Source organism: Symphalangus syndactylus, chromosome 20 (assembly GCF_028878055.3).
Source record: "Symphalangus syndactylus isolate Jambi chromosome 20, NHGRI_mSymSyn1-v2.1_pri, whole genome shotgun sequence".
Classification (NCBI taxonomy): domain Eukaryota; kingdom Metazoa; phylum Chordata; class Mammalia; order Primates; family Hylobatidae; genus Symphalangus; species Symphalangus syndactylus.
This window is the reverse complement of record NC_072442.2, coordinates 47,566,066-47,584,885: the sequence shown is the minus strand read 5'-3', so window position 1 is coordinate 47,584,885 and position 18,820 is coordinate 47,566,066. Positions and strand designations below refer to the sequence as shown.

Here is an 18,820-nt window from a genome sequence, read left to right as displayed (position 1 = left end):
GAGTCCTCAGGGATGTAAGGACGCCCTTTCTGGGATGACTGGACCCCTGTGCTCCCATATAAATATTTCTACTCATATACATGTGTATTTAACTTCCTCACATCATCTTGCTCCTTCTTCTCAATTGCTGGTTTTCAGGCGTCTCTTTTGCACGTGCCTCTCCCCACTCTCCTCCTCTCTCAGCCTGACGTTCCTGACCTCTGACCCTGACTCTTTCCAGGGCACTGAGCTGGAATCCTGGGTCTGGAGTCACTGAGATGTCCAGAACAGGAAGGAATGAACCAGGTACCGGGAGCTTTGCACTCAGAGGAAGAGGCACCTAAAAAAGTGAGGACCAAACCAAACCGTGGTCGACCTATACAATGGGATATGATTCCGCCTTAAAAAAGGAATACGAGGACATTGTGCTAAGTGAAATAAGCCGGCCACAAAAGACAAACACTGTCTGATTTCACTTATCCAGGGTGGTCAAATTCCTAGAAATGGAAATAGAATGCTGATTGCCAGGGGCTGGGGGAAGGAGGGAATGGGGAGTTGTTTAATGAGTGCAGAGTTTCTGCTGGTGGAAATGAAAAGGTTCTGGAGATTGATTACTGATATGGTTTGGCTGTGTCCACACTCAAATCTCATCTTGAATTCTCACATGTTGTGGGAGGGACCCAGTAGGAGGTAACTTTCCCATGCTGTTCTCACGATAGTGAATAAGTCTCACAAGATCTGATGGTTTTTAAAAGGGGAATTTCCCTGCACAAGCTCTCTTTGCCTGCTGCCATCCATGTAAGATATGCCTTTGCTCCTCTTTGCCTTCCACCATGATTGTGAGGCCTCCTCAGCCACGTGGAACTGTAAATCCATTAAACCTCTTTTTCTTCCCAGTTTCAGGTATGTCTTTATCAGTAGCATGAAAAGAGACTAATACAGTTACACAACAATGTGAATATACCTCACTCTACTGAATTGTATGCCAAAAAATGGTTAAGATGGTAAATTTTATGTTATGTGTATTTTACAACAATTTTTGTTTAAAAGCAGCAACAGCAAGGACCAAAGGAGGAGTCCTTGCCTCAGCCTGGCCCCTCTCTGCCTGCCATCTGGAGGTGTGATTAGGTAGAGGGTGAGCCCAAAGGGAATAAAACTCCTCCAGGTGACAACTCCTCATGCTGCTGGCCTTCCAGAGCTTGCTCTCCTGGGTCTGACCCCAATATCTCTAGATCCACAGGCTTTTGTCCTTGTCTTCTAGCTCCCAGATACTACTCATTTCTCTGAGCACACATGAGGCCTCAGGTGACTTTATCTCACACACACACACACACACACACACAAACACACACAACACAAACCAACGCAATTTGTTAATTAGTTTTAAAAAAACAAACAAAACAGAGACTGGTCAGAATCCCAGAGCCCAGCCTGGCCGTATGAGAGCTGTTTATTAACAGGAAGGGCCTGTGAGGTCCTTGGGGCAGTGGTGTGGTGATAAGTTGAGGACTCCATCCCAGCTCAGCCATCCGGGGCCTCTCTCTAAGTCACCCTGGTATGGCTAGGGCCAAGGGCCAGGCACCTGAAAGAAAGTGCTAGGTGGAAAGGGCATTTCACTCTCCTATACCCAGCCCCTTACCACACCCAGGGGGATCCCAGGGAAAACCTAGGGAAAGAAGTGAGGAAGAACAAGGTCAAGAGCACAGGCCAGGGACCTTCTCTTCCACTTGGGATCTGGCTTTCTCACTCCCAGGAGCCTGCACAGGAGGCCCCAGGCCTGAGGGAAGGGCATTGCCTTGAGAGATCCTGGGAGAGGCAAGAGGAGGTGACTGATAGGGTCAAGACAGGGTGAACAGGCAACGGCAGGCAGGAGACAGGAGATGGTGAGTGAGCAGGGCTGTCCTCACGTCCTGATCCCAAGAGGTTTCCTCTTAAGGGGTCAGGGCTGGGGCAGATGCCTTCCAGGGCACGTGGTGTTATTCTTAAGGCCCTATGTGACCCCGGAAGGGACCAGGAGGGAGAGGCTGCACTCACCTGGAACACTCTGCTTCACCCTGACATGATGTGCTTGACAAAGGCTAGGAAAAAAGTGAAAATCAGCCACCATGTGGCTCAGTGCCTCTAGGCCCATAAACCACTTGTCCCTTCTCCACACTAACCCTCCTGTTCCCCTTTCTCCAGGCTGTGGAGAATAAGTTCCTGCTCTTATTTGGGGATTGGTGGGGAGAAGGTGAATGGAGGGCAGATACCTAAACTCTGCTCTGTGCCCACTCTCTGTGCTGATTCTCAACACAAATGGAATGAACTACATTATGTCTATGAATCCCCACAGCCTTGAGAAAGGTGCCAGCATCACCCCCATCCCTCAGATGAGAAAACTGAGGCTCAGAGAAAATAAGTGACTTAATCAAGCCCACCAGCTAATATATCACAGAGCTATCTCCAAAATCCATGCTCCCGCCATTACACTAGGAGGTTCACTGACAAGATGGAAAAGAACAACATCCAATGGGGGGTCTACCAAAGCCCACCTCAGACACATACCCTCCAGCTCCTGGGCCCACCCCATCCAAGCTGTTCCCACCCTACTATCCCTGGCTGCCCTGGGAAGCAAGGCGTGGCTTAATACCTTCGTAATTGATGCAGCCATTGGCATCCTCTTGCCCAGCTAACAGCTGCTCCACTTCAGCCTCAGTCATCTTCTCTCCTGCGGTGGGTTTGGGAGGTGGTGCGCTCTTAATTACAGATGACAAAGGAGGAACTGGCAATACCCAAGTACCCCCTTAAGTGTGAAGGTCCAAGACTGCCTGGATCTGGGAGGTGGTTCAAACCAAGCCTCCCCAGCAGGTTTTGAAGGGTGGGGCCAAGGGTCTAAAGGTCTTGCCTAGTCTCCGAAGCCTGCCCCTCTGCCTTACAGCTTCCAGGGCCTCAGTGTTTCAGGCAAAGACAAGGACAGAAGCCCTGAGTCCCACCTCTCAGGCCTCAGTAGTAACCCCTGCTCTGCCAACCTGCTCTCCCCTCGTCTTCCAAACCCTGGTACCTGCTGAGCAAACCCAACTGGGAATGGTTGTTCTTGCAGAGCCCAGGGACGCAGGGCCCGGATCAGGTCATTATCCTCAGGATGCAAAGACCCTTGTATACCACCCCCTGCCCAACCAGCATATGGCACCTTGGCACCTCCCACCCCTCGATTCCTCCCACTTGGTCTTCATCTCTGCCCAGCTGGCATACCCAAGGTGGCAAGGACATGCCGAAGCTCAGCACCCATGACCGTGCCATTGCTCTCTTTGTCAAAGACACGCAGGCCCTCCACGAAGTCCTCATAGGTGCCCTGCTCCTTGTTGCGGGAAATGTGCTGCAGGATGGGCAAGAATGTCTCAAAGTCCAGCATCTTGACATTCATCTCTTTACGCAGGCAGGGTAAAGAAAGAGAAAGCAATGTGAGCAGGTGCTCAAGGGAGCAGAAGGTCAAGAGGGGGCCTCACCCCAAGTCTGACAGCACCCAGGGCTTGGGCTGCAGCCACTTCTGGGTGGTACACCCATTAGTGCTCCTAGAGGACACAGAGCTGCCCATCCAAGCAAGGTAGGTGACTGGGGACTGGGGAGATGGTCTCAGGGGCCCTCTTTTCTCAGTGAAAGCAGTAGGGTGGAAGGAAAAAGGAACCCTTCACCCAGACCTCTAAGCACCAGGTGGCCAGCCAAGCGGAGGAGCTGAGGGTGGCAGCAGCAGGATGTGAGGGGCCTGAAGTGCCATGCGGCCCGGGCCTCACACTCAGTTTAGATCCTTGACATGTGACAGACCTATAATCACAGGGGCAAACCGACAGGATTGAAAAAACAAATGTTTGCATGGGGTCCCATCACTAGACCACACTGCTTGAAGCTACTCTGAATCAATAATTCTTATAAATTCACAGTTCTCTTGTGAATAGCACACTTCTCTCACATGGTAGTGTATTTAAAAGGCTTTAATTTAATAGAGGCAAACTATTTTTAAATATCACAAATGTGGGCATTTCTTTATTTTATAAGCACCCAGGACTTGCTTCTGACTTCTGAGATGCAAGCTCCTAGCCCTCTGGTCCTTTCCTGCCCACATCCTTCACCCCCGTGGTTATCTTCAGCCAGAGGAGAAGGGGGACGGGCCAGAACCAAGGGATGGAGAGGGAACAACTATGGGGCCCAGGAAGCCTTCAGAGACAGCCCACCCTTGCTGAGAGGCTCACCCCATCCCAAACCCCATGCCAACACCACTGAGGAGAAGCATGTGTGTGTGTTTTAGAGCAGCTGTTAACTTGACTGGCACACATGACAGATGACATTCACAAACAGGACACACTCTCTCGCACCTCTTTTCATCTGCCGTAATGATGATTGACAGAGGCACAGCTCACATGAGTATGCACACTCAACTATCACACTTAAGCCACAAAAGAATCGTTTGCACCACTTTCTAAGCACTCACTCACCATTCTAAACACTCACTCACCAAAACCTATTGAAATGCAAATGAATGAAAGAGGCAGCACGTAGAGCTAAGAATCTTGAAGCTGCTCTAATTTATATCAAACAATTTGCAAACGTCAGTACTCTAACCATTATTAGAAACAAATTGTCTGTAATACAGCTCACGATGGCCACCACAGGATACCTCGGTGCTGTGACAGATGCCCCTCCTGAGAGCTCCTGGGCTGGGAAGTGGGAACCATCAGTTATCAGATTTCCAGATTCCCACTCAGCCCTCCTCAGACACTGAGGCAACAGAATGTGGCTCTTGCCCCACAGGAGCTCCCAACCTCGTGAGGGAAACAAGCCCAGGCTACATTCCTCAAGGGTCACTTAAGTACGGGGACGTCTAGATAAATTCTCAAAATGGGACTAGGGTAAGCTGGGTAGGTGAGGCTGGTCCTGAGGGGCTAAAGCGGGAGAAGAGAGAGCACAGATGGCAGAGAAAATCTGGACAAGGAGGGAGCCAAGGGGCTGCCAGGCTGACCCTGGAAGAGGTCTGCCATGCGGCCGCACTGACCTTCGGGCTTGGGCTTGCCCAGCACGCGCAGCACCTCGGCGTTGGTAGGGTTCTGGCCCAGGGCCCGCAGTACATCCCCGCACTGGCCATAGGTGATCTTCATCTCTCCAGTTGGGGTCCGGTCAAACAATGAAAAGGCCTCTTTGAACTCTGTGGAGAGAAGACCCAGCTATACCCCCCGATCCCCAGTGAAGGTGGTGGCTGGTGGCCTAATCAGCCTCTATCCAAGCTGAATAGCAGGTGAGTATGGTTGTTAAAATATTCCAATATTTCTCTTTGTCCATTATCCCAGGCCCTCCCTCGAACACATCCCCATCCCATCTTCTGTCAACCAAACAGGCAGCCTGGTGTCTCCACGACCCATTCCACGGCTGGGCCTGGGATCTCTTCTATTGCTTCATTGTTATAAAATTCAAATGTTGGGAGGCTGCGGCCCGAGAATCGCTTGAGCTTGGGAGACAGAGGTTGCAGTGAGCCGAGATCGCACCACTGCACTCCAGCCTGGGAGACAGAGTGAAACTCCATCTCGGAAAAAAAAAAAAAAATTCAAATGTCTCCCTGGCCTCCACCCCTCCCACCTACAATCCTGCTCTGGTGTAGGTGAGGTTCCTGACTGCTGAAATGACAGACAAGTGAAAACAGCACTGGCCCAGAACCGAGGATTCCTAAATTCTCATCTTGACTCTGCCTCAGAGTGCAGGATAAGCTGGGCTGGGTCTCACCTTCCTGTGCACACAAAGGGAGTGACAACTACACCCCACTCCCTGGGCCTGTCACTGTGAGAGCAAAGGGAGGTCGCAGTGCGTGGAAGCACTTTACAAAGTGATAAGACCGCTGGAAAGTCAGCTGTTATCAGTACTGCCTGTTCCATGCTGAAAGGCGGCTCCCAGGCCAGATGAGGCAATGGTCAGACCACCCCAGCTCTGCCATCGACTCGCATACAGCCTTGGGCAAACTATTAACCCCTGTGGGCCCTCGTTTTCTTAGCTTTAAGTGGAGATACAATGATCACTTGAGTGGGTTGCAGGTGGGATCACAAAGCACACCAAGCAATGTCCAGCATATGGTAAGGGAATCGACAAATGGTGGTTACAACTGTTTCCTAGTTCTGTTTCCTACTTACCAGCTCAGAACCACAGGGACTGGACTCCTTGAAGGCAGCAGGGCAAGTAACCCTGCAGCAAGACCAAAGGAAGGCACTCCTGGTCCCTTTTTCAAAGAACCTTAACTCTTCATTGATTTGTTTTGGTTTTGTTTTTGTTTTTGTTTGAGACAGAGTCTCGCTCTGTCACCCAGGCTGGAGTGCAGTGGTGTGATCTCGGTTCACTGCAACTTCTGCCTCCCAGATTCAAGCAATTCCTGTGCCTCAGCCTCCCAAGTAGCTGGGACTACAGGTGCTCACCACCACCACACCTGGCTAATTTTTGTATTTTAGCAGAGACAGGGTTTCACCATGTTGGCCAGGCTGGTCTCGAATTCCTGGCCTCAAGTGATCCATCTGCCTTGGCCTCCCTAGTGCTGGGATGACAGGCGTGAGCCATCATACCCGGGCCCAATGCTTCATTGATTGGGATTCAACCAATTCATTAGTGGAGGTAATTTGGCCTGGGAGGGGCATTTAAGTAACCTTATGCTACTCACAAAGAAGTGGTTTACTAAGCAGATTAACAGTATAAGCCAAAAAAGAATTCATGAACTACTTAGGAAAAAAAGCCAGTTTTAATCCTTTCCAAGTACTTCTTTCCTTAGAGGCTGCATATGGATTATTTACAAATCATTCCACATATCACAGAAGATTCCCCAGACCTTTACTTTCAACTCTTTCTTCGGCTTTATATGAATTTAAAAGACATAAAACCACATTTCTTTCACATTACTGAATAATCGAGTTCAAATTTCATTCCCATTGCTTACTTGACTTTGGACAAATAAATATTTAACCTCTAAAAACCTCTTCTATAAATGGTACCTACATCATAGGTTTCTTTTTAGTTAGATTTTCTTTTTTTTTTTTTTTTTTGAGATGGAGTTTCACTCTTGTTGCCCAGTCTGGAGTGCAATGTCGCGATTTCGACTCACTGCAACCTCTGCCTCCCAGGTTTAAGCAATTCTCCTGCCTCAGCCTCCTGAGTAGCTGGGATTACAGGCATGCGCCACCATGCCTGGCTAATGTTTCTGTACTGTCAGTAGAGATGGGGTTTCTCCATGTTGGTCAGGCTGGTCTCAAACTCCCGACCTCAGGTGATCAGCCCATGTCGGCCTCCTAAAGTGTTGGGATTACAGGTGTGAGTCACTGCACCCAGCTACCATAGGTTTGTTAAATTACATTCAAATTAATATAATAATGTATGTAAATATACTATGTATATAAATACAATAATGTATGTAAAAATTTTTAACACAATGTCCAGCACATAGTAAATGCATCAACAATGCTGCTAGTATTATCTTATTGAGTTTAGTCCTAATTTGGATCACTTAACCATGTGATCTTGGCCAAATCACTTAACTTTGTTGAACCTTGGTTTCCTGCTTTGTAAAAAGGAAATAACAGCTACCTCATAGCCTTGTTATAAGGATGTAATCTTTTTTTTTTTTTTTTTGGAGACAAAGTCTTGCTCTGTCACCTGGGCTGGAGTGCAGTGGCACAATCTCAGCTCACTGCAACCTCCACCTCCCAGGTTCAAGCAATTCTCCTGCCTCAGCCTCCGGAGTAGCTGGGATTACAGGTGCGTGCCACCACCCCCAACTAATTTTTTATACTCTTGGTAGAGGCCGGGTTTCACCATGTTGGCCAGGCTGGTCTCAAACTCATGACCTTAAGTGATCCACCCTCCTCAGCCTGCCAAAGTGCTGAGATTATAGGTATGAGCCACCGCACCCAGCCAGGATTTAATCCTTTTTACCTTTAAAACAATTAGCATGGTGTCTGGCACAAATTCAGTGCTCAATAAATATATATTTGTTAGTTGAATCTGAAGTCAGACTTTTTGATCTCCTAGTTCATTCAGAAGAGTGAGGTCAAGTTTAACAAAAGAGGAAGTCTCCTCAAAAGAAGACGTAACGATGTGCCAGGCACAGTGGCTCATGCCTGTAATCCCAGTACTTTGGGAGGCCGAGGCGGGTGGATCACCTGAGGTTGGGAGTTTGAGACCAGCCTGACCAACATGGAGAAACCCCGTCTCTACTAAAAATACAAAATCAGCTGGGCGTGGTGATGCATGCCTGTAATCCCAGCTACTCAGGAGGCTGAGGCAGGAGAATTGCTTGAACCCGGGAGGCAGAGGTTGCGGTGAGCAGAGATCACACCATCGCACTCCAGCCTGGGCAACAAGAGCAAAACTCTGTCTCAAAAAAAAAAAAAAAAAAAAGAAAAAGAAAAAAAGATGTCACGATGCTTAATAAGAGGGTGAAAACTGAAGAGGAAGGTAATAAGAACAATGACCTATAATTTGAGCACTTACCATGAACCAGGCTCTGAGCAAATAATTTTGCATAGAACACTTTATTAATCTTTATGAAAAAAACATATGCTATAGGTATTATTATCCTCATGTAAAAGCCAATGTAGATATGACTTATGATCAACTATTAAAGAAACCAAGGAAATGATGGGGAGGAAGGAGGAAGAGAAGGAGACCTGCTTGTTATAACTGCTAATGCTCCAACCAATCACCTGGCCTGCTGGGAAGCCTGGTATGCACGTAAAAAAACCAAACACTGAAGTTTAGGACTACAACTAGAAAAAAAAAAAAAAGTCAGTGCGATCTTCAGGTATTAGAGGTGATGTTCAAGGGTCCAGAAGAGACCTTTCCTCAATAATCTGCAGTAGTGTAGTCACCTGCTTACTAGAGCAATGAGTCCAGTGGTAGTAACCCCTCTCTAAAAGAATACAGAAATCTGGAGAGGGATGAGAAGGAAGCCAAAGGTTAGAAGCTAATTCCTATGAGAAAAAAAAAAAGCACAAAAGAAATTGGGAGGCCAGGCACAGTGACTTAATGCCTATAATCCCAGCACTGTGGGAGGCCAAGGTGGGAGGATTGCTTGAGGCCAGGAGTTGGAGTCCAGTCTGGGCAACATAGCGAGACCCCCATCTCTACAAAACATAAAAACAATGGTACATGCCTGTAGTACAAGCTACTCAGGAGACTGAGGTGAAAGGATTGCTTAAAACCAGGAATTCAAGGTTACAGTGAGCTATGATAGCACCATTGCACTCCAGCCTAGCTGAGAGAGCAAGACCTTGTCTCAAAATAAAATAAAATGATAAAATAAAATAAAATAAATAAATTGAGGCGTATCACCTAGAGAATATAAATCTTAGGAGAGATTTGAAAACTATCTCCAAATAGATGGAGGATATCTAGAGGATGCTGAATGGACTAGAATTTCTGAATTGAAACCCAAATACCCTCACTTTGTAGATAAGAAAATTAAGATTTAAAGAAGTGACTTGTCCAAAGTCTCATGGCCAATAATGGAAGAATTAGGGATAATACGAAAGTCTCCTAATTCCAAATTATGTTATTTCCACCATAACCAAGATGACAATGAGAAAACCATTATCATCTTCACCAAAAAACAAATGAAAAGATCGCTGGGGTAAAATTAAAGAAAAAACAATTCTGATTCAACAGAAGGAAAAATGTCTTCAAGGTCAGAGGGATAAAAGATCAGAATGAGTTGTCCCCTCCCCATCAGCCCTGAAAGTCTTCAGGAGAGAAGAGATAACCATCTGTTTCAGTTGGCCATTTGGGAAATTAAAATTTTAAATCATCCGTTGATTTTCCAGTCCTCACTAGTGTCATTGTGTTTCTATATCCATGTAAGTACATATTTAACTAAAATGCATTGAAATTAATGCTGCAAGTGAGTATCCACTGAATATTACGAAAACAGAGTCAGGCTCAATTCACTAGTTTCAGAATGCATATGCCAGCTCTCATGCTGCATTTGTGGGTAAACTGGTGTCACTTTTTTGGAGAGCAACCTGGCAATAACCATTATAATTTAAAATGCACCATCCTTTAAACCACGGCTAGGAAGGCCACAGGTGAAAGAAAGCTGATATCCTCCAACCGGAAACAATCTGAAAGCCTATCAATATAGTCCTGATTAAATTAAAAGGGTACATCTGTGTGTGAGAGTCTATATAATTGTGTAAAAGAATGAGGTAGAACTGTTTGTGTTAATTTTGAAAAGATATCCAAATACTATATATTATTAAATCCAAGTATATATTTAATAAAAGGTGGACAATGTGTATCACATGGCTTGATTTGTATAAACTGTATACACTCATACATACACACAAACGTGTGTCATTATATATTTTTCTGAAAGGATACATAAACACCTGTTCACAGTGGTTGTCTTTGGGAGAGGAATCAGCATGGAAAAAAAGGATTTTTATTTTTATTTACTTTTAAGTAACATGTGTGTGCTTTTTTGCTTTTTTGTTTTACCATGTGCAAATATCCATTTAAGTTTTAAAAGAGAGTATGTGCTTAAAATGAGGAGGTTGGATTAGGTGATTTTTCAAGGTCCCTTCCAATTCCTGTAATTTTATGTCCTAGAGGCGTTTGGTGGAGGAAACAGAGGGATACGCTGCAATGACATTGAGTCCTGTGTTATAGCTGGGGACACAGAGCATCACATGATAAAACATTTCATTGGCGCTGCCACCATTAGTGGGTTAGCATCTTGGCAGACTTCATGGTGGGAGGAGGGGAAGCTGGCAAACTACAGAGGGCTTTCCAATAATGGGAACAGAAATGAGGGCTTCCAAATATCTTAGATAGATCTTTGGGGCCAACAAAAAAAGGCACTAACTTTTGTTAAGCATCTACTATGCTCCAAGCAGTCTGGCAGAGTAGTTGAGGAAACAGATCTGGAATCAGATTGCCTGAGTTTGAATCTTAGCTCTACTGCTGACTGCCATGTGAGACTGGGCAAGTCACCCGATCTCTATGTGTCTCAGTTTATCACTTGTAAAATGGGGGAGGTAACAATTGCTACCTCATGGCGTTGTTATGAGAATTAAAGGAGTTAATCCATATAAAGTGCCTAGGACTGTGCCTGACACATGGTAGATGCTCAATACAGGTTTGCTATGATGATGATAGTGATTACTATTACCATGAGGACAACTACTCCTCCTCTTCTTCTTCCTCCTCCTCCTCCTTCTCCTCCAGGAAAATGCAATAGAGATGGAGAGGTGGGGTGGTCCATACTCACCTTCAATCTGGTCGGTAGTGAAGTCTATCTGTAGGGAGGGAAATAAGAGTGAGGGCTTGGATTGCTAAAAGCAATTGTAAAGGCCCCCAAAGGGAAGTAGAAGCAGAAGTGGCTTCCAATACAGTCTGGCCACCTCCAGCAGGCCACTGATAAGCAGGGAAAGAGACTTGTGCTAAGGGTAAAACACAAGTCTCCTGATGAATGAGCCACAACTGACAGGCTATAAAATACAGTCGGCCCTCCTCCCCAGGTTCAACCAACTCTGGATTGAAAATATTCAGAAAACAATAAATAACCACACGACAATAAAATATAATACAAAAAATATATAACATAACAACTATCAGAGAGTATTCACATTGTACTAGGTATTATAAGTAACCTAGAGATGATTTAAATTATACAGGAGCCTGTGTGTAGATTATATGCAAACTTTACATAGGAGACTTGAGCATCCTTAGATTTTGGTATCCATGGGGGTCCTGGAACCAATCCCCTACAGATAACGAGGGACAACTGTAATGCAGACTCCAAAGCTCTCTCAATACCACTTATTAAGTGTGGCTCCAGGTAAGAGGGAAAGGGAAAGAAAAAATCCCTAGATAATTCTAGAACCTACGCAGACTGCCTATTGCAATGCCTTTGGGTCTGAGGTAAATTCTTCATCCTAGCCACCCACAAAGTGCCCTCACTGTTGCTCCTTCAATCTCTTCCTAGTCCATAGTCCTCTGACAAGCTGCACTTCTGCCCTCTTTGGGCACCACCACTCCCCACCCTCGGACTGCTCTTTCTATTTGATTCTGATTTTAAATCCACTCCCTTCAATGAAGGCTTCCCACACTGCATCCCACTCCAACTCCTCCTTCAGCACATATCCCTTGTTAAGTACGATTTATAAGAGGCCATTGGTTTGTACTGAGCTCTTACACTAGGCCCAACAGACCAAACCAAAATAGATTCACTCATGCTGAAGTTCCATGTCACCAAGCTGAAACTACATTGTTCATCTGATTTTCCAAGAAATCAGGAAAGTAAGAGATAATAGCCAAATCCCCAAACACGACAGTTTCAGCCAGCTTGATAAGAAAGTGCCATCTACTTTAACCTTTACAAGAAAAGTAACTTTGCAATGAACAATTTGCATTTTGCTCTTCGTTTCTGCTTACCTTAGCCTTTCTTTGTCTATAATACCACCTCCTCTGCTTGGCTCATTGTTGCCAGATTCTAGACTCAAACATAAAAGCCAATTCAGATCTTTAAACTAAAATGCCTTCTAATTTTGTCTTCTGACACACTCTTAGGCACTCTGGGACAGCAAGAGTAATTGGCATGGGCCCTCCACGCTTCCTAATTGTTTCCAGTCACGACTTTATGTGCACTCTGTCTCCTTGAAGCCACTGTTCCCTCAGGCAAGGATTCTTGTTATTGTTCACTGAAATGAACAATACATAGTAGGCACTGAAAAAAATATTTGTTGAATGAAGTAATACATTTTAGATTTCTCCCTCATAATGCATAATAATCTAATGCTGAGTACAAAAGAGGAGAGTGAATGAGAATGGCCAAGCATAAGTCATCATTTTATTTTATTTTTTATTCTTATTTTTTGAGATGAAGTTTTGCACTTGTCACCCAGGCTGGAGTGCAATGGTGTGATCTTGGCTCACTGCGACCTCCGCCTCCCAGGTTCAAGTGATTCTCCTGCCTCAGTAGCTGAGATTACAGGCACCCGCCATAACGCCCAGCTAATTTTTGTATTTTTAGTAGAGACAGGGTTTCACCATGTTGGCCAGGCTGGCCTCGAACTCCTGACCTCAGGTGATCCACCCGCCTCGACCTCCCAAAGTGCTGAGATTACAGGCGTGAGCCACCACACCCAGCCCAAGTCATCATTTTGATTTAAGATCTTGTATGTTACCTCGTGGTCCTTATGCACCCCACCCCACCCCATCCCATCCCATCCCCTCTCCACTGGTGGTGGTTCCCATCCTGGAGCCACTTCTTCAAGTGCCATCATTCCTAGTCCTAATTCTGCTGCTGCTTGTGCTGTGCCCATCCCGTCTCATCTCCAAGAACTGACCTCCATTCATCAGGACCCAGAGGTGGCAGCCATGAGCTGGGGATAGGTTGGGGCAGTGGGGAGTTAACTGGGTTGGAAAGAAAACTAGTTGTGGCTAGGAATAGACTGCCAAAAGTAGGGGGTGGTCAGAAAGTTAAAGGAACCCCCTAGATGGGGTGAAGGATGCTCTGCATTCGCTCTCTGAGGCATAGTTTGCCTTACTTTGCAATGCTTTAAGTACCAGGAATAAACATGTAAGAGCAATTAATGTAAAAACATAAAATCTCAATAGACGTGGTCATAACTGCACACATTGGACTGAAGTTTGCTTCAGTTCTATCTTCGAATCTTTTTTATAATTTATTTATTTATTTGTAGAGACAAGGATCTTGCCATGTTGCCCAGGTTGGACTCAAATGCCTGGCCTCAAATGACCCTCCTGCCTCAGCCTCCCAAAGGGCTGGGATTATAAACATGAGTCACCTCATCTGGCTTCTGCTCTGTCTTGGAGTAAAGAACCTTCTAATCAAAGGAACTGGGTAAGTATAACACAGTAATAGGGAAAATGGCTCTCATAAAAGATATCTATTTTTTTCTACTTCAAAGCAACTTAAACAACCCCCATGAAGATGCAGATATGGAAAAGAGGATTGCAATCAGGGGTGCAATTTCTCACGGGTGAGAAATTGAGAGAGGAGAGTGAATGAAAAAAGTGGCAGGCCAAGAGAAGGACACCAGTTTGGTGCCACTAGGCAGCTGTTGCCCAGACACCAGGGACCAGGCCTGGCAACCCACCCAAAGGCACAGTGCTTTATGGGAACAAATCAGAAATAAAGGCGAGGAGGGATCCTGAAGGGGGAAATAGTCAGCTTTTCCTGCCAGGCTCAGCTTGTAAATGGAGTGATGTATGACCTAGAAAACCTGCAGGTGTTTTCAGGGTCCTCCAGTAGCCTCAGTTTCCCCAGAGTGAGCCATAACCAAGCTCAGAAATGGGTCAATTGCCACCATCTCTTGGCTAAACAGTTCCACCTTAACTCCTGTCCCTTGCGGCGACTGAGTCTTTGGCATAATAATTGTAGGGTTATCCCGGCTGTGGGTATGAGAGGAATTCTCAGAGGGCAGGGAGGTCATACAATTAGAGCTCTGGGTTTTAATTTCCCTGCCTGCTTGTCACAGAACCTGGTCCTGTGCTCTTATTTTGACCTGATCCCTCACCACCCCCAGCCCTGTCCTAAGGCTGAGATCCCTGGGGGCTCAGCACTCCCAACCTGTTATTAATAGCTCTTCATACCAGTAGCCACTTGACCTTTTCCACTCTGGTGCCAAGGCTTAAAACTGCTCCTCTCCAGAGGTCTCTGGCCCCCTCCCTCTTCAGGCCACCCCTCTCCCACCAGTTCCATTCCTTCAGCAGCTGGGCCAGAGAGCTGGGAGGTCTAAAATGACTGAATCAGCAGGCAGGGCCCACACCAGCTCCAGGGAGAGGAATGTTTTGTGTGAGAAGAGCAGGGTGGGGCAAAGGAACCAGGCCCAGCTTCCTGACCCGGTTGGAGAGAGGGTCTCAGCCCAGGGTGGGCCAGTCCTCTGCATGCTACAGATAGGAACCCAGGCTAAGGCCACAGAAGGAAAGGCCCGTCTGGGTAAGGAAAGAGACAGAGGAATCCCGGCTCCTCTTACCTTAACCACAACCTCCTTCCCACCCTGCCCTCACCTGCCGTAAGAGTGTTTGTGAGTGAAGCCTTTCCCAAACTGCCTTGCACAGGGAGGATATTCCCTGACTGTTTATATCACTTACTCCAAGTTATACTGGCAGCTGCCATGATGTGTCTGTTCTCCATAAAGATATCCCACTACCTCCTAGGAAAAGGCTAGTCTCTTTTACTTTGCTATGGTGGTCCTCATAACGCCTTATAAAAGGGTGGATGGATGGTTGGTTGTATCTCCCCCCATTCCCAACTTAGCTGCACAAATCTACGGTAGTAGGACAGGGCTCCCTCAAAGCAGCACCTCATTCTTGACGGAAAAGGTTTATGACCCAATCTCCCCCTCATCAGCCCCAACACCCGCTCCACTGCCCCATGGGACTGCAGTCTGGGGCATGGACACCCTAGTCTTCATCCCAGTCCAGCCCACATAAAGTAGATCGCTAAGCTCCAGAGCAAAAGGACTCTGAATGTCATCCCCACCTCCATCCCAATGGCTGAGCCTCACTTACCTTTACACTCTTGGGGTCAAAGGCAGGTTCCTTGGGAGCCTCAGGAGCTGGGGCAGGGGCTGGTGCAGGGGCTGGAGCTGGAGCTGGTTTGGCCGCCTCCTTCTTAGGCTCAGGCTTCTTGGGAGCCATGTTGTCTCGTTGGGATCTTTGGCAGCGGAGTGATCTAAGAAGAAACCAACAGACGTGGCGTCTGGGAGACGAGATAGGAGCCTGGGCCGCCTCCCTTCCCTTTTATCCTGAGCAGGAGCCCCCACAGAGGGGCTGGGTGAAAGCAAGAGCAACTGCTGCTGACTATAAAAGGAAGAAACGCCAGCAGGGTACAGCTGACAACTGTGTATTGTCACCAGGTTTGGGGCCACTAGCCCCCTCCCCTTCACGCCACACCTCTCTCTTCACCTCTAGGACAGGCTGATCCCTTCCTGCCAATTGGTGGAAACCCAGAAGGACCAGGGAAACAGACCTTCTCAAATATGCCAGAGCAGCCAGAGAGATGAGCTGACTTGAGCAGTTGATAACCCTCACACAAAGCCCAGGGGAGGGTGAGGCTTTTTTTAGCCCCTCCCGAGCAGAGGCAGCCCACTGCACATTCTTTCTAAGCCAAGCTCCTTTAAGCTGAGAGCCACTCTGGGCCCTCAGCTCTGCCTAGAGGCCCAACTCTCCAGGCATGGAGCTCTGAAGCAACAGCTGGTCCAGCCAACCCACACTGCCCCACACCCTCCCAACTCACAGGATGAAAGCCTCCATTTTCCAGAGCAGGCATCCCAGGAACTCCACAGACCTCAGATCCCTAGATCTACCCCCTTACACACAACCTCAGTCATTCATTCAACAAGTAGTAAGCACTGAACCCATGCCTAGGCACCTAGGAGAGAAGCAGAGAGATGTGGTAGAAAGTCGAGGAGACTGAGGGTCAGAAAACTTGGGGTTTAGTTTTCACTTTACCTCTAACTCATTGTTCTGTGTGTGTGTGTGTGTGTGTGTGTGTGTGTGTGTAGTGCTTACTACTATCAGTACCAGGAACTGTTAAGTGCTATTCATATAAAATCTCATTAAATCTTCACCATGATCCTATAAGGTAGATACTATTTTGTTTGTTTGTTTGTTTGTTTTAACAGAAACAAGGTATCACTCTGTTGCTCAGGTTGGAGTGCAGTGGCGCAATCACAGCTCACTGCAGCCTCATCTTTCCTGGCTCAAGCGATTCTCCCACCTCAGCCTTCCGAGTAGCTGGGACTACAGGTGCACACCACCACACCTGGCTAATTTTGGGAGAGTTTTTTTGTTTTTTGTTTTTCAGTAGAGATGAGGTCTTGCTAAATTTCCCAGGTTGGTCTTGAACTCCTGAGCTCAAGGGATCCACTAGCCTCGGCCTTCCAAAGTGCTGGGATTACAGGCGTGAGCTGCCACGCCAGGCCAGGTAGATACTATTATTATTTTCATTTTACACATGGGGAGAATGAGACTAAAACTGGATGAACAACTTGGCCAAGGTCACTCAAATAATTAGCTATAAGCTGGGATTAGACTCTAGATATGTCTGATTCTAAAGTCTATGCTTGAATAATGTATATGATAATCCAGTTGTGGGGGAGAGACATACAAGTTTGTGCATTCATTGGAGGAGTCAGGATGGATACACACTGAACTGTTAACAGAGATACCTCTGGGGACCTGGGGGTAAGGGTGGGAGGATAACAGCAATTTGCAGTTTTTTTACTTTTTTCATTTCCTATATTAATGGAAATTTTTATAACGAGCATTTACTGTTTATGTAAAAAAAAACTTTGAAAGTCAACAAAATAATTCAGAAAAATAACAACAAAAAAGCTTATGTATCCACTACACAAAACTGCTTTGTGCTGAATCTTTAGACTCTACAGTTCAGAAGAAAAGAGGAATAAAGCTGAGAGAAGCAAAAAAAATCACTTTGCCTTTCTAGGCCCAGTTTCCTCACCTGTAAAGCAAGATTGCTAGACTACAGAATCCTGGTTGCTGTTAGCTCCAAGCCTGCAATTCTGGGTGCTCTGGAGCCCAAATCTGCCCATTCCCCAGCTCTCTAACTACAGGTTCCATGCCCCAGATCATTGCTTTCAGAGCCAGAAGGACCCTTGGAGATCATCTGGCCCCATCCTGTTTTACAGGCAAGGAATCTAAGGTCCAGGGAAATGTTTAAGTTGCCTCAAGACATTCAGCTACTTATAGGCAGAGCTGGGCCAACTAATTCTGTTTCCTGGGGTGCAGTGCTCTCTGTAGCACGCTGCTCTTCACTGCTCCTCCTGTAGCCTATACATGCTCACTGGTGGTGACAGAGAAGCCCTCAAAGGAAACAGGCAGGAAAAAGGGCCAGGACTTGCTCAAGGTAATACTAGAACAAGACCAGGGCCCAGATTCTAGCCCAGCCCTGGTCCTGAGTTGGGATGGCGGCTCCTTTGCTCTATGTACCTCACCTCCTCCTCCCCTCATCTTCTGCCTCACCTCTCTTCCTTGTCGGCTACCAAACTTGATCCCTTGTACCTTCGCTTGCACTCTTCTATAATCCCTGTCAGTCCTCTCCTGACCTACCCCATTCCCAACAGGGGTTGGGAGTTCAGGTTGTTGGTGATGAGGAAAGAGAAAAAGTGGAAACCCAGGCCCTCCTCCTTCTCCTCCTCCACCTGCATCCCTTCCTGGACTGCATCCTGCGGAGTTTGTGCAAAAATAATACAAACTGGGATTTCTATAAAAAGCTGCAGGATAGAAGCTGGGAGACCCAGGCACTAGTCCTGACTCTGCCAGCCACTTCCCTCTCTGGGCCTCAGCTTGCTTATTTTAAAAGGAAAAACAATCAGGAGACTTTAAAACCATGTTCAACAGAATCCTGAGACTAGCAGTCTTGCTCTCTTGCTTTATAGGTGACATGCTTCTGGCTGCAGGGGACATAGAAAGGCCAGGCCTTGGAGCTCCTTCCACCACCATCTCTTCAGTCACCACAACTCCTGTGTTTTACATACTGGAGCTCCCAGTATGTAAAACAGTATCATTTTCTAATGGTTCCATGGCCTAAAATTTTTTTAAATAATCACTGAATGACACATGCCCCCTTCCAGTTAAAACACACACGCACACACAACAAGTTATTATTATGTTATTGTTGTAGTTATTCTACAAAGACATATGATCCTCAGAAGAAAAAGCTGGAAGGTTGTTCTTTTCTTTTCTTTTCCTTTTTTTTCCCAACCCACTCCCCTTTCTTTTCTAAATTCTAAGAAGCAAAATATCAAGTCTGCATGGGAACAGAGCTATGAGGTTAGAAAGCTGGGAAAGCCGA

At 46.5% G+C, this 18,820-nt stretch overlaps 1 protein-coding gene across 6 annotated transcripts in view; it reads right to left on the bottom strand.

Annotated features, from left to right (window-relative positions):
- Positions 1–1,390: 1,390 nt before the first annotated feature.
- The window catches only part of MYL4 (myosin light chain 4), a 38,742-nt gene continuing 21,312 nt past the window's right edge, over positions 1,391–18,820 (bottom strand). For 3 of the 6 annotated variants that reach the window (XM_055257692.2, XM_055257693.2, XM_055257694.2), the window contains exons 2-8: positions 15,514–15,676; positions 11,243–11,270; positions 5,006–5,155; positions 3,211–3,384; positions 2,609–2,686; positions 2,014–2,057; positions 1,400–1,561 (exon numbers count right to left, since the gene is read on the bottom strand). In XM_055257692.2, the coding sequence (XP_055113667.1) occupies positions 2,029–2,057; positions 2,609–2,686; positions 3,211–3,384; positions 5,006–5,155; positions 11,243–11,270; positions 15,514–15,642 (588 nt within the window). In that variant the 5' untranslated portion in view covers positions 15,643–15,676 and the 3' untranslated portion in view covers positions 1,400–1,561; positions 2,014–2,028. Of the gene's footprint in view, positions 1,562–2,013; positions 2,058–2,608; positions 2,687–3,210; positions 3,385–5,005; positions 5,156–11,242; positions 11,271–15,513; positions 15,677–18,820 lie in introns of all 6 variants that reach the window. The other 3 variants (XM_055257691.2, XM_063629299.1, XM_055257695.2) reach the window with 2 other exon arrangements.